Source organism: Panulirus ornatus, chromosome 66 (assembly GCF_036320965.1).
Source record: "Panulirus ornatus isolate Po-2019 chromosome 66, ASM3632096v1, whole genome shotgun sequence".
In the NCBI taxonomy this organism is placed as follows: Eukaryota; Metazoa; Arthropoda; class Malacostraca; order Decapoda; family Palinuridae; genus Panulirus; species Panulirus ornatus.
This window is the reverse complement of record NC_092289.1, coordinates 13,077,137-13,091,169: the sequence shown is the minus strand read 5'-3', so window position 1 is coordinate 13,091,169 and position 14,033 is coordinate 13,077,137. Positions and strand designations below refer to the sequence as shown.

At 39.4% G+C, this 14,033-nt stretch overlaps 1 protein-coding gene across 1 annotated transcript in view; it reads left to right on the top strand.

Moving 5' to 3' along the window:
* LOC139746889 (methionine aminopeptidase 1) overlaps window positions 1–12,391 on the top strand; it is a 40,723-nt gene extending 28,332 nt beyond the window's left edge. Inside the window, exons 7-9 of the mRNA XM_071658545.1 lie at window positions 7,139–7,282; window positions 10,750–10,815; window positions 11,638–12,391. Coding sequence (XP_071514646.1) covers window positions 7,139–7,282; window positions 10,750–10,815; window positions 11,638–11,798 — 371 coding nt within the window. The 3' untranslated portion in view covers window positions 11,799–12,391. The remainder of the gene's footprint in view (window positions 1–7,138; window positions 7,283–10,749; window positions 10,816–11,637) is intronic.
* Window positions 12,392–14,033: the final 1,642 nt, after the last annotated feature.

Sequence of the window (14,033 nt, the reverse complement as noted above, 5' to 3'; positions counted from 1 at the left end):
ACCCAAGAAAAATTGAAGTACTCTTTTGAAGACCTGTATAGTCAGAGCACCTGGACTTAGACAAGGAAAAACAAGCAAATTCAACAAAGTATTTCTCACTCCTTATGGCTTGTGCTCTTTGAGGCAGCCAATTGCATATCCTAGAAATAATTAATTTTTTTTGATTGTTGTAACCTCTACTGAGGTAAGTGAGCTTATAACTGGATGCTTGCTAACTGTTTGGAAAATTCTTCCCATGGCCACCTTGATTACAGTGAAGCAGTCTGCCTTCGTCAATGTGAGCAACAAGGCTTACTTTAACCCTTAACCTGTAGCTGGATCATGAAATGATGACCACTATGTATGCAAAAAGAAAATCTCTTACAGAATGCTTTGGAGGATATGTTATTGAAGAAAATACAAAAGAGTGGCACAGTTTCCTCAGTATTTGTGTAGGTAGGTGTTGGGTTTATTGGGGAGTGCCATGGGTAGTGACATGGATGCTTCTTATTCATTTAAGCATACAATGATTTCATGTATTTTTCATATGTCCTTTCATTTGAAATATATCTATACATATTACTCACTTTATGGTTTTCTTCCATTACTGATTTTACACATCCCATACTTGTTATTTTCATTTTTCACACATTATACATGTACGTGCAATATACAAAGATCCCATGCTTACCACAATATTATCAACTGTGGTTGCAAGAATTTTCGCTTAATATAGTGTTTATCATCTAACCAACTGCAACATAGAGTTTTGAATATCCACCTTTTTTTTGTTTTTTTTTTACTTTTTTACCTGAATATTGGGCAAGTATCAAGGTGGTTGTTGGCTTCTTTTGGTCCGGCTCAGTGGTGGTGTGAAGATGGGCACAGCAGTGCATGAATGAGATGACCACATCAGCTAAGCATCATCACCCATAGTGTGGTTGCTTTGTTCTGTCATACTGTGATTTTTGCCAATTGAGGAATTCCACAACTAAGATGCTAATTTAACTAGTTTGATGCTATTTGCCTCTAGGCCTCTAGGAATAAATATTGTGATGTAAGTTGTGCTACATCAAGGAGGGCAAGGAAAATGATGCCTTTAGAGCAAAGATTGGACTTGTTTGATTGCCTTGAATGTGGTGAAAATTTAGCATTGTTTTGAGGTATTTTGTTAATGTGTTCAACAGTGTAAACTATAAAGAAAAATGAGATGACTGGCTGCTCTGTGGGAGTACAGGGACCAAGTGCATAACAGCTTGGTTGTACCACTATTATTCTAAATAGCTTTATTTCTTTGTTCCTTTAAGAACAGTTATGTACACCATTTCTTTATACTTGTGTATAACCAAGAGGTGAAAACGAGGGCAAATGAGAGTTGGGGTGAGAGAGTATCATTAAATTTTAGGAAGAGAGGAAAGTGATTGGTTCTCAGTGAATGTAGGTTTGCGGCAGGGGTGTGTGATGTCTCCATGGTTGTTTAATTTGTTTATGGATGGGGTTGTTAGGGAAGTGAATGCAAGAGTTTTGGAAAGAGGGGCAAGTATGAAGTCTGTTGGGGATGAGAGAGCTTGGGAAGTGAGTCAGTTATTGTTCGCTGATGATACAGCACTGGTGGCTGATTCATGTGAGAAACTGCTGAAGCTGGTGACTGAGTTTGGTAAAGTGTGTGAAAGAAGAAAGTTAAGAGTAAATGTGAATAAGAGCAAGGTTATTAGGTACAGTAGGGTTGAGGGTCAATTCAATTGGGAGGTGAGTTTGAATGGAGAAAAACTGGAGGAAGTGAAGTGTTTTAGATATCTGGGAGTGGATCTGGCAGCGGATGGAACCATGGAAGCGGAAGTGGATCATAGGGTGGGGGAGGGGGCGAAAATTCTGGGAGCCTTGAAGAATGTGTGGAAGTCGAGAACATTATCTCGGAAAGCAAAAATGGGTATGTTTGAAGGAACAGTGGTTCCAACAATGTTGTATGGTTGTGAGGCGTGGACTATGGATAGAGTTGTGCGCAGGAGGATGGATGTGCTGGAAATGAGATGTTTGAGGACAATGTGTGGTGTGAGGTGGTTTGATCGAGTAAGTAACGTAAGGGTAAGAGAGATGTGTGGAAATAAAAAGAGCGTGGTTGAGAGAGCAGAAGAGGGTGTTTTGAAATGGTTTGGTCACATGGAGAGAATGAGTGAGGAAAGATTGACCAAGAGGATATATGTGTCGGAGGTGGAGGGAACGAGGAGAAGAGGGAGACCAAATTGGAGGTGGAAAGATGGAGTGAAAAAGATTTTGTGTGATCGGGGCCTAAACATGCAGGAGGGTGAAAGGAGGGCAAAGAATAGAGTGAATTGGAGCGATGTGGTATACTGGGGTTGACGTGCTGTCAGTGGATTGAATCAAGGCATGTGTATGGGGGTGGGTTGGGCCATTTCTTTCGTCTGTTTCCTTGCGCTACCTTGCAAACGCGGGAGACAGCGACAAAGCAAAAAAAAAAAAAAAAAAAAAATGTTTTGGAAGGAGGTAAATAAAGTGCGCAGGACAATGGAACAAATGGGAACTTCAGTAAAGGGGGCTAATGGGGAGGTGATAACAAGTAGTGGTGATGTGAGAAGGAGATGGAGTGAGTATTTTGAAGGTTTGTTGAATGTGTTTGATGATAGAGTGGCAGATATAGGGTGTTTTGGTCGAGGTGGTGTGCAAAGTGAGAGGGTTAGGGAAAATGATTTGGTAAACAGAGAAGAGGTAGTAAAAGCTTTGTGGAAGATGAAAGCCGGCAAGGCAGCGGGTTTGGATGGTATTGCAGTGGAATTTATTAAAAAAGGGGGTGACTGTATTGTTGACTGGTTGGTAAGGTTATTTAATGTATGTATGACTCATGGTGAGGTGCCTGAGGATTGGCGGAATGCATGCATAGTGCCATTGTACAAAGGCAAAGGGGATAAGAGTGAGTGCTCAAATTACAGAGGTTTAAGTTTGATGAGTATTCCTGGTAAATTATATGGGAGGGTATTGATTGAGAGGGTGAAGGCATGTACAGAGCATCAGATTGGGGAAGAGCAGTGTGGCTTCATAAGTGGTAGAGGATGTGTGGATCAGGTGTTTGCTTTGAAGAATGTATGTGAGAAATACTTAGAAAAGCAAATGGATTTGTATGTAGCATTTATGGATCTGGAGAAGGCATAAGATAGAGTTGATAGAGATGCTCTGTGAAAGGTATTAATGGTATATGGTGTGGGAGGCAAGTTGTTAGAAGCAGTGAAAAGTTTTTATCGAGGATGTAAGGCATGTGTACGTGTAGGAAGAGAGGAAAGTGATTGGTTCTCAGTGAATGTAGGTTTGCGGCAGGAGTGTGTGATGTCTCCATGGTTGTTTTATTTGTTTATGGATGGGGTTGTTAGGGAGGTGAATGCAAGAGTTTTGGAAAGAGGGGCAAGTATGCAGTCTGTTGTGGATGAGAGAGCTTGGGAAGTGAGTCAGTTGTTGTTCGCTGATGATACAGCGCTGGTGGCTGATTCATGTTAGAAACTGCAGAAGCTGGTGACTGAGTTTGGGAAAGTGTGTGAAAGAAGAAAGTTGAGAGTAAATGTGAATAAGAGTAAGGTTATTAGGTACAGTAGGGTTGAGGGTCAAGTAAATTGGGAGGTAAGTTTGAATACAGAATGGAAAAAGGTGAGAACAATGGAAGTAAGGGGAGTGGGAGGGGAATGGGATGTATTTAGGGAATCAGTGATGGATTGCGCAAAAGATGCTTGTGGCATGAGAAGAGTGGGAGGTGGGTTGATTAGAAAGGGTAGTGAGTGGTGGGATGAAGAAGTAAGAGTATTAGTGAAAGAGAAGAGAGAGGCATTTGGACGATTTTTGCAGGGAAAAAATGATATTGAGTGGGAGACGTATAAAAGAAAGAGACAGGAGGTCAAGAGAAAGGTGCAAGAGGTGAAAAAAAGGGCAAATGAGAGTTGGGGTGAGAGAGTATCATTAAATTTTACGGAGAATAAAAAGTTGTTCTAGAAGGAGGTAAATAAAGTGCGTAAGACAAGGGAGCAAATGGGAACTTCAGTGAAGGGCGCAAATGGGGAGGTGATAACAAGTAGTGGTGATGTGAGAAGGAGATGGAGTGAGTATTTTGAAGGTTTGTTGAATGTGTTTGATGATAGAATGGCAGATATAGGGTGTTTTGGTCGAGGTGGTGTGCAAAGTGAGAGGGTTAGGGAAAATGATTTGGTAAACAGAGAAGAGGTAGTAAAAGCTTTGCGGAAGATGAAAGCCAGCAAGGCAGCAGGTTTGGATGGTATTGCAGTGGAATTTATTAAAAAAGGGGGTGACTGTATTGTTGACTGGTTTGTAAGGTTATTTAATGTATGTATGACTCATGGTGAGGTGCCTGAGGATTGGCGGAATGCGTGCATAGTGCCATTGTACAAAGGCAAAGGGGATAAGAGTGAGTGCTCAAATTACAGAGGTATAAGTTTGTTGAGTATTCCTGGCAAATTATATGGGAGGGTATTGATTGAGAGGGTGAAGGCATGTACAGAGCATCAGATTGGGGAAGAGCAGTGTGGTTTCAGAAGTGGTAGAGGATGTGTGGATCAGGTGTTTGCTTTGAAGAATGTATGTGAGAAATACTTAGAAAAGCAAATGGATTTGTATGTAGCATTTATGGATCTGGAGAAGGCATATGATAGAGTTGATAGAAATGCTCTGTGGAAGGTATTAAGAATATATGGTGTGGGAGGCAAGTTGTTAGAAGCAGTGAAAAGTTTTTATCGAGGATGTAAGGCATGTGTACGTGTTGGAAGAGAGGAAAGTGATTGGTTCTCGGTGAATGTAGGTTTGCGGCAGGGGTGTGTGATGTCTCCATGGTTGTTTAATTTGTTTATGGATGGGGTTGTTAGGGAGGTGAATGCAAGAGTTTTGGAAAGAGGGGCAAGTATGAAGTCTGTTGGGGATGAGAGAGCTTGGGAAGTGAGTCAGTTGTTGTTCGCTGATGATACAGCACTGGTGGCTGATTCATGTGAGAAACTGCAGAAGCTGGTGACTGAGTTTGGTAAAGTGTGTGAAAGAAGAAGTTAAGAGTAAATGTGAATAAGAGCAAGGTTATTAGGTACAGTAGGGTTGAGGGTCAATTCAATTGGGAGGTGAGTTTGAATGGAGAAAAACTGGAGGAAGTGAAGTGTTTTAGATATCTGGGAGTGGATTTGGCAGCGGATGGAACCATGGAAGCGGAAGTGGATCATAGGGTGGGGGAGGGGGCGAAAATTCTGGGAGCCTTGAAGAATGTGTGGAAGTCAAGAACATTATCTCGGAAAGCAAAAATGGGTATGTTTGAAGGAATAGTGGTTCCAACAATGTTTTATGGTTGCGAGGCGTGGACTATGGATAGAGTTGTGCGCAGGAGGATGGATGTGCTGGAAATGAGATGTTTGAGGACAATGTGTGGTGTGAGGTGGTTTGATCGAGTAAGTAACGTGAGGGTAAGAGAGATGTGTGGAAATAAAAAGAGCGTGGTTGAGAGAGCAGAAGAGGGTGTTTTGAAATGGTTTGGTCACATGGAGAGAATGAGTGAGGAAAGATTGACCAATAGGATGTATGTGTTAGAGGTGGAGGGAACGAGGAGAAATGGGAGACCAAATTGGAGGTGGAAAGATGGAGTGAAAAAGATTTTGAGTGATCGGGGCCTGAACATGCAGGAAGGTGAAAGGTGTGCAAGGAATAGAGTGAATTGGAACGATGTGGTATACTGGGGTCGATGTGCTGTCAATGGATTGAACCAGGGCATGTGAAGCATCTGGGGTAAACCATGGAAAGTTCTGTGGGTCCTGGATGTGGAAAGGAAGCTGTGGTTTCAGTGCATTATTACATGACAGCTAGAGACTGAGTGTGAATGAATGTGGCCTTTGCTGTCTTTTCCCAGCGCTACCCTGCACACATGAGGGGGGAGGTTGTTGTTATTCCATGTGGGACGGGGTGGCGATGGGAATGAATAAAGGCAGACAGTATGAATTATGTACATGGGTATATATGTATATGTCTGTGTGGGTATATATATGTATACATTGAGATGTATAGGTATGTATATTTGCATGTGTGGACATGTATGTATATACATGTGGGTGGGTTGGGCCATTCTTTCGTCTGTGTCCTTGCGCTACCTCACTAACGCGGGAGACAGCGACGAAGCAAAATGAATAAAGCAAATAAATAAAATACCATGTTTCTGGAGTATGACATAGTGATGTTTAATCTTGAAGTATTCATTATAGATCTTAAGGTAAGTCTCTCTTACTGACTACAGTCTACTCTCCCTAACCCCTTATTTCCTATAAACCTAGTAATTTGCCAACTGTAGTTTTGGTAATATGTAGTGCAGGTCTTCTAGTAATGTAACCCTTACATTTGTCAGGGGACCTCTGTATACTCATTTATATTTTGGTTACTCACACAGAACATTATTTATGTGAATAAATAAAAGATAGCTTTATTTTCATCAAATATATAAACACTGGTATAAGAGAAATTGCTTCATTTATCATAGAATTTACTGAAATTGTCTGCATGTATATCTGGCTTCCTGCCCTGATGACTCGGTTACACTCTCTCTGAAGATATATAGGGACTCCAATGCAAGATATTTTTCCCAGATTTTTTTTAGGAACCATACATCAACTAGGAATTTAGATAAGGGCAAGAACCATCAGTAATGGGTGTGCAGTTTAAAAGAGTGTGGCTTTGTAGTTAAAAAATATGTGGCTTTTAAAAGGCACATTACAGTCTATTGAGTAGTCCCTCTAGAAGAGAGTTTGTTAATAGCGGTCTTTTCATTTTTATTAGCATGTGTTTTTCAGGCTACATTTATGGAGGCCAGTTTGAGGATGAATGTCTAATTATGCACCCTATTTAAGGAGACTTGTAGGACTAATGCACATGCAGTTCACCTTCCCTGTTGTGTAGTGCAGTAACAAGGTTTTCTGTTACATGAGTTTTTGTTGCAGTTAGTTGGCATTTAGGCTATGAGGTCAGTAAGAAGAGTGGTTGAATGGGAGATAGAAAATGGCTGTGAGAAATTACTGGTACTTTGTTGTGTTAATTAGGTTCCCCATGTCAGGTCCTTCTTGTCTCCTCAGTTTGAGTGCAGAAAAGAAAGTCTCTCCACACAAATGTGCTTCTGGGTTTTCAGTTAAGCCGGGCGTTAAGTACCGTGACGTTGGAGCAGTAATCCAGAAACATGCACATTCCCAGGGTTTCTCTGTGGTGCGTTCCTACTGTGGCCATGGCATTCATCAGCTCTTCCACACAGCACCATCTGTTCCTCACTATGCTAGTAAGTTCATTTCAGATGATTAGGCTACCTTAAGGTAATCCATCCTGTTAAGTTTTTTGTGTGCATTATTTTTTTATTTTATGCAGTTTATTGCATATGTACATTATAGAAACCTGAGGTATTCATATGTTGAAAGTCTTGTTTAAAAAAAAAAAGAACCATTTTGTAAGACAAGAATGAAAACTCAAAAAAATTTGGAAAGCATTCTTATAAAATGTTGGCATTTCTATATTTCATATGTAGGATTGAATAGAATGCATATATTGACAGAGAAGTATTCAGTGGATTAATAACTTTCTATATGAGAGAGCAGAGGACATGTCTTTTTCAATTGGGCAAGTTTAACAAGTGGGGTACCCTAGGGCTTCATGCTAGAACCACTAATATTATTTCATCTGTATTTTTTGTACTTTTTTTATCTATGTTGGAGGTTCCAGTCACAGACAAAATAGGTCCACATTAAGGCCCAGCCTTAATTTAAATATAGATAAATTAATGAAAGGGAAAAAGAAGAGACTGGGAAAAAATATTTACAAATTTTGGAGGAAGTGAAAAACTTCTCTTAAAAAGTGCCTGGTTATAGTTGTTGGGAAAAACATCTGAGGATAGACAGTTCCAAAACTTTGAGTTGTAGAAATAAAAGCAGCTATCAAAACAATGCACTCGTGAGTCGTCAACAGCCAAATAATAATCATGTAATGCAGTACCCTGCTGAATGATGCATGTTTTAGCTAATGTTGGGGACACACATGCAGCCACCTATCAGGAGCAAAAACCAAAGTAATACCTATGGAACGGGGAAAGCGAACCATCATTGCGGCATCAGGCAGTTTTTCTTCCCTCCTGTCATGGACAAAAGTCCACATCAAGGCTAGGCCTTAATTGAAATATAGAGAGAATATTGAAAAAGAAAAATAAAGATTGGAAAGTATTTACGAGTTTTGGAGGAATTGAAAAACCTTACTCAAAATGAACCAGGTCATAGTTATTGGGAAAGACATGAGATGGTAGAGTTCCAAATCTTTGACATGTAGGAAAGGAAGCAGTTTTCAAAATGGCCCACCCTTGAGTTGCTGATGGCCACACAATAATCATGTAATGCAGCCGCTTTTGTAGTATTGCCTGAGAAAGTTGATGATATGGACCAGTTTCAACTTAACTATGTTAGGTAAGGATGTAGGGCTGTACTCCATACAAGGACAGATCATTCCTTTTTCTAAATGGGGCAACTGCTCATAAGAAAAGAAATTTTGACATCTAAACAAGACTCTTAGTTTCATAGAGACAGACTTGGCTATTTCTATAATGTGAGGTTTTCAAGGTAGTGTGAATATTACAGTAATACTAAGTGAGTATGTTCATTGAGTCAGGTGGTGGAAATACAGATCCATTAAAGGAGAGAAGAGAGTTGTGTGAAATTTTTGATAGAGAGATGGGCAGAAATTGGTCTTGGAGGGATTAAACTTGACCAGATTTCATTTACCCCACTGTTATATCTTGTCCAATTCAAAGTTTATTGAAGAAGTTGTTTGAAAATGAGATGCAGATCGAGTGAGTGAGGAAAGAGCTGATTTGAAGGATGTGGAGAAATGCATTGTTGAGTCATTAGTAGCATACGAGTGCATTTGGTTATTTGTAGAATAAAGGAAATCATGATGAGAAAAAGTTTATGAGACAGGACAGAACCATAAGGGACACAACTGGTGATAGAGAAGCAGATAGAGGCTGATCAATTATTAACCATGGAGATGGATCGGACAGAGAGGAAGTTAGTTATGGGGTGCAAAACGAGGGAGGGAAGCCAAAAGAGGGGAGCTTAGAAATGAGACCCCGATGCTACACCCTATCAAAAGCTTTGGGTAGATCAAGGGCAACTACACAGGATTCCCAAGAATCTTTCTGGGATGATGACCAAACATTAGTAAGACAGGAAAGGTTATCGACAGTGGATTTCACCTGGCGGAAGCCATTCTGATGATCAGAGAGAAGCCTGTGGGATACAAAATGTTTAAGGAGGGGTTTAAAGATTGAAAATTGTAGAAGTCAAAGCAACAGGACATTAGCTAGGGGGGTTAGAACATTTATCTATCTTAGGGATGTGGTATACAACATATTTTTCCAAGAAGAAGAAAGATGTTTTTTTTAATAGAAATTGAACAGATGAGTGAACACAGGTGCAAGGTTGGAGACACTTTTTTAGTACACATGGGTGGAAGCCATTGGGTCCATAAACCTTGCTTGTGTCCAGAGAAAGAGGCTTTTGTTGGAGAGTTGAAAAAGAGATTACTGGGAGGGGATTAGGATTAGCAAGAGGAGCATCAGGGAGTGAAGGAATGTTAAAGTCACCTAAGGTAGAGTTATAGGAGAAACGAGAGTCGAAGAGATTTGCTTTGTCTATGGGAGAAACACTTATAGTACTGTCAGAATGGAGAACTGAAGGAAAGGTGGGGCAACAAAAGTTGTCAGTGATGTCCATAGGTAAAGACTGGAAAGGTCTGTTATTGGATGAAAGGAGTGGTTATCACTCTTTCTTTGAATAAAGGAATGCTTTCTTTCATGGATAATGTACTTTCCATGATTACTGGCTGCAATAACTGCTGAACAGAAGTCAGAGGAAGGAGAGTTTTTCTAAGCCCAGTATGCCTGGTCCCTTGCCTGATTGGCCTCAGAACAGGAATGGTTGAATTTTGGAGTAACAGTAATTTACCCAAGGAAAGTCAGGAAAGAATTTTCGTAACTTATTCCAGTCAGCTGTATTGAGGTGCTAGTATTTATGTTTAGGGGAGTTGCAGGAGGGGGAGGAATTATTGAAACTTGTATCTTTATGAGAGTATGGTCAGATGAACCAGTTGGGAGTAAGATTGTGTAGCTACAGCACAAAGAATTAAAGGTGAAAATCAGATACCGAACATTAGGAGAGTAGTCACAGTGATCAGGAATATGGATTAGGTGGGTGATGATTTTTTTGTGGCTAGTTAGATGAAATTCATTTACATATAAGGGATAGAACAAATTTGAGCAATATGGTATATAGGGGACGATATGTAGTTAGTGGGCTGAGCCTGGGCCTGTGAAGCGGTCGGGGAAACCATGGAAAGATTTGTGGAGAAGGGGGCTTGGGTTTTGGTGAATTGTACATGACGGCTAAATAATGAGTGTGAGTGATTGGGGATGTGAGTGACTGAGGCCATTCCTTCATGTTCCTGGTGCTACTTATCTAAATTGAAAATGACAATTTTATACAAGACACATCTTAGTTACATCTTTTGTGTACATTGAGCTTGACTATGGCATTTCATGTTTGGTTTGATTTTATCAATGGTATCAGCCATAGAGCTTAAGTAGCTTTAGGGAGAAGGGCACATGAGGACTCAAGCACAATAACTCGCATTTTAGAAACTCAGAGCTGACACTTTTGTTTCGATATTTGATTATTTGCTATCATATTTGATAATGTTTATTTACAGAAAACAAGGCAGTTGGTATAATGAAGCCTGGACATACATTCACAATTGAACCAATGATCTCAGAAGGTAAGCATTCTGGTTTTAGAAATATCTTGGTCATTGTTTTATTCCTCTTGTATCTGTTCATAGTTTTGTTTGCCACTGCAGTACTTTAATGTTTATATAGATGGAAATACATGAGATCATTGTAAGGAATGTTAGAACTGTAATAACGAAGGTTAAAAACTGGGAACAGCCACAGTTGTTGTGTCTTCATCTTCACCTCTCAGGAGTTCTTTTTCTGTGGAATTGATCAACTGACTTCTTTATATTAATTATTGAATACATAGTACATATCCTTCTGTTATACCCTTCAAGTATTTTTGGATTTTGCTCCTCATTTTATATACTTGTAGCAGTATTTGCTCTCTCAGTACCCCATTGATTAAAATATTTTGCCACAAAGGCATAATTATCAATGTTACCACCGTTGATCGGTCCTTCAACGATTCTTATAGTTGTTCTGTTCTCTGAAGTGCATTTTATAGTTTTCTTTCCAGCTTATACATTTATAATTCATTCTTTATCCAGTAACTTAGTGTTTTCCAGAGCAGCTTTTAATGTGGGAGTGTCATGAGAGAATCATGGACCAATAGGACTTAAATGTGCATAAAGTTAAGATAAAGGTTAAGAGTAAGAACAACTTGTCACTGAGATCATACTGATTAGATATTGATAGGAAAAAGGAATGAGATGCAGCAAGGCAACAGAAGCATTTTTGTGAATGAATTCATTAGAACTCATGTGCTTTCAGAATAATTCTCTTTCATGAACAGTACCATCTCATTTGTCTCTGTGTTATGTTTGGCATGTTTATAATGTTAATCAATGAGTATATTTAAATTTAAGGTACATGGAAAGATGAGCAGTGGCCAGATAATTGGACTGCTGTGACTGCAGATGGGAAACTTTCAGCCCAGTTTGAGGAGACACTTTTGGTGACTGAGACAGGTGTGGAGATCCTTACACAGCGCAGAGAGAAAGATGGTCAGCCATATTTTATGGATTGAGGTGAGGTGAAACTTAAGCAAATTGAATGGCCATATATAAAACTTAGGAAATTGATTATGACGGATTTATTTGATGGAGATTATCTGCATATGTTAATTTTATCTGAAGTACCAGGATTGTACATATATGAAGCTTTATATTTCATACTTTCATGATGTATAATCTAAGTACACATGAACAGTCCAGTGATTTTTTTACTTCTTTACTGTTATTGATGAGACCATATTTGTGATATGTATGCCTGATGTCATCTAGGAGATATTATTTTATCACACACATACCATGCTTTCTTGTGTATAGCAGTGAATCACATCCTTAGTAATTCTGTATCAGCCAGTGAAAAGTTTGTTTTGTAAAGATATATATTTTGATTCTTGCATAAAACAGACTTTTAATTAACCTGATATCCTTTGATGTTTTGACTATTTATTGTTTTAATTATATAAGACTCATGGTAAACTCCTTTGTTTATTTCTGTTATGTAATCCAGTTTAGCCTCATTTGTATGTTAACATAATGATGTGACTCTATCCTGTGTACAATTTGTTACTGTTGTATTTCTTTGAAAGTAAACATGATTAATAAAAACCTATGAATTGTTTTGTTTTCCAGTATTTCTTTTAACACATATTGGTATGTATTTGAGAACTGATTGCCATGGTCTTCTTTCTAATATAGTTATGCACTTTTGGAGTAGGGATTGTGAATTATTGAACTGACTGTTTACATTTTTTTTTCTTACTGAGCAGGATGGCATAGGCAAAATCCTGTTCAGTTTTGAGATTACCAGTAATTTTTGTACCTTTAAGTGTCAGAAATCCTGCATCATTAAACATTTGTAGAATTGAGTGTGGATGTTAGGCAATTAAAGCAGTCAGGCAAGCAGCAACCACTTTCTCCTCTATAAGTGTTGTCCCAAGAGCATGAGAGATTCTCCAGGATTATCTTTTAAGAAAATGAGGATCATGACCTTCCAACCTCTATTACTTCTGAGAAGGGAGTGCTAACCCTCCTCACCTTTTGCCAGTCACTCTGCAGTGATCACAATGGCTTGTGGATTGCAGGCTTGTCCTCAGCCAATTGATGACTGCTCCCATGTTGACATTAACCCACTTAGCTACTCACTAGCAACACACATTTCTTTAGAATCATATGCTGCTACCAGACCTACTTTTTCCATCCCATTGATCAGAAGCTTTTTAAGACTTTAAACTACATATATGTTGCAGTAGGTAGTAGTTGTTTAGTAGCCAATGACCAGGGAGGTATATTACCAATACTACCCATCTGATTATCAGGAGGGTTTGTGAGGGCTGCATAGTGAGCCAGAACTTCAGTGGTTGTCAAGTTACTCTTCTCTGACCCAGGTAGCTATCTTTTCTTTATGCATCACTCACATGTGGACTACTGGCATTCTGTCCAGGAACATATAATCTCTCCTCGTCATACATAACATTTGACAATTATCTCGCACAGTTCATTCTTCATGACTCTAGATTTTTTTGTGTTGCGTGCTCCATGCTAACCCTGCCTTTTGGCAAAATGGTAGGAGCATTAGATAGAGATAGGAGTTTTAGGTAAAAACATTAGGCAGTAGTTGGCAGTAGTGGGAGTGTTAGGTAGAAGTAGTCGGTAGGAACATTGGGTATAAGTTTCTACAAATACTGCACTAGACCAGTAACCAGTCACCCGTTAAGGGTGAGGTACTGGAGTTCACTAGTCATGGAGACTCTGTTGCCTTGGCCAACTCCTTGAGGGAGTTCTAGAAGGGAACAGGCAGCAGAGATATAGATAGACTACTTATTGTGATTAGCCTCAGTGCTTTCAATTCAGCAACCTGAAAATGTAAATTTGTTTTGGTTTTGAGTGACCATGCTTCCAGTACATTTATAAGATTTGTTCTCGGAGTGGTGTTTGGGTTCATAATTTCGCATTTCAGTGGTACATTCATGTCTTGAAACGTAGGGTACAGCATACCAATTTGTACTGTATTTGGTAGGGTTGATAGAGATGCTTGAGGAAGTTTTCATGAGTATATGATATGGGAGGAAAGCTGTTGGAAATGCGAGATTTTTTCAAGAAAGCAAGATTTGTAGGGAAGTATGGGTTGTAGTTGATCAATAGCAGGTATGTGATGTCACCTGTTCAATCTATTTGTGGATGGGGTGATGAGGAAGGTGATGGAGAGGATTTTGTGGGTGGAGGTAGGTCTGCAGTGTGGCAGGGTTAAGTGT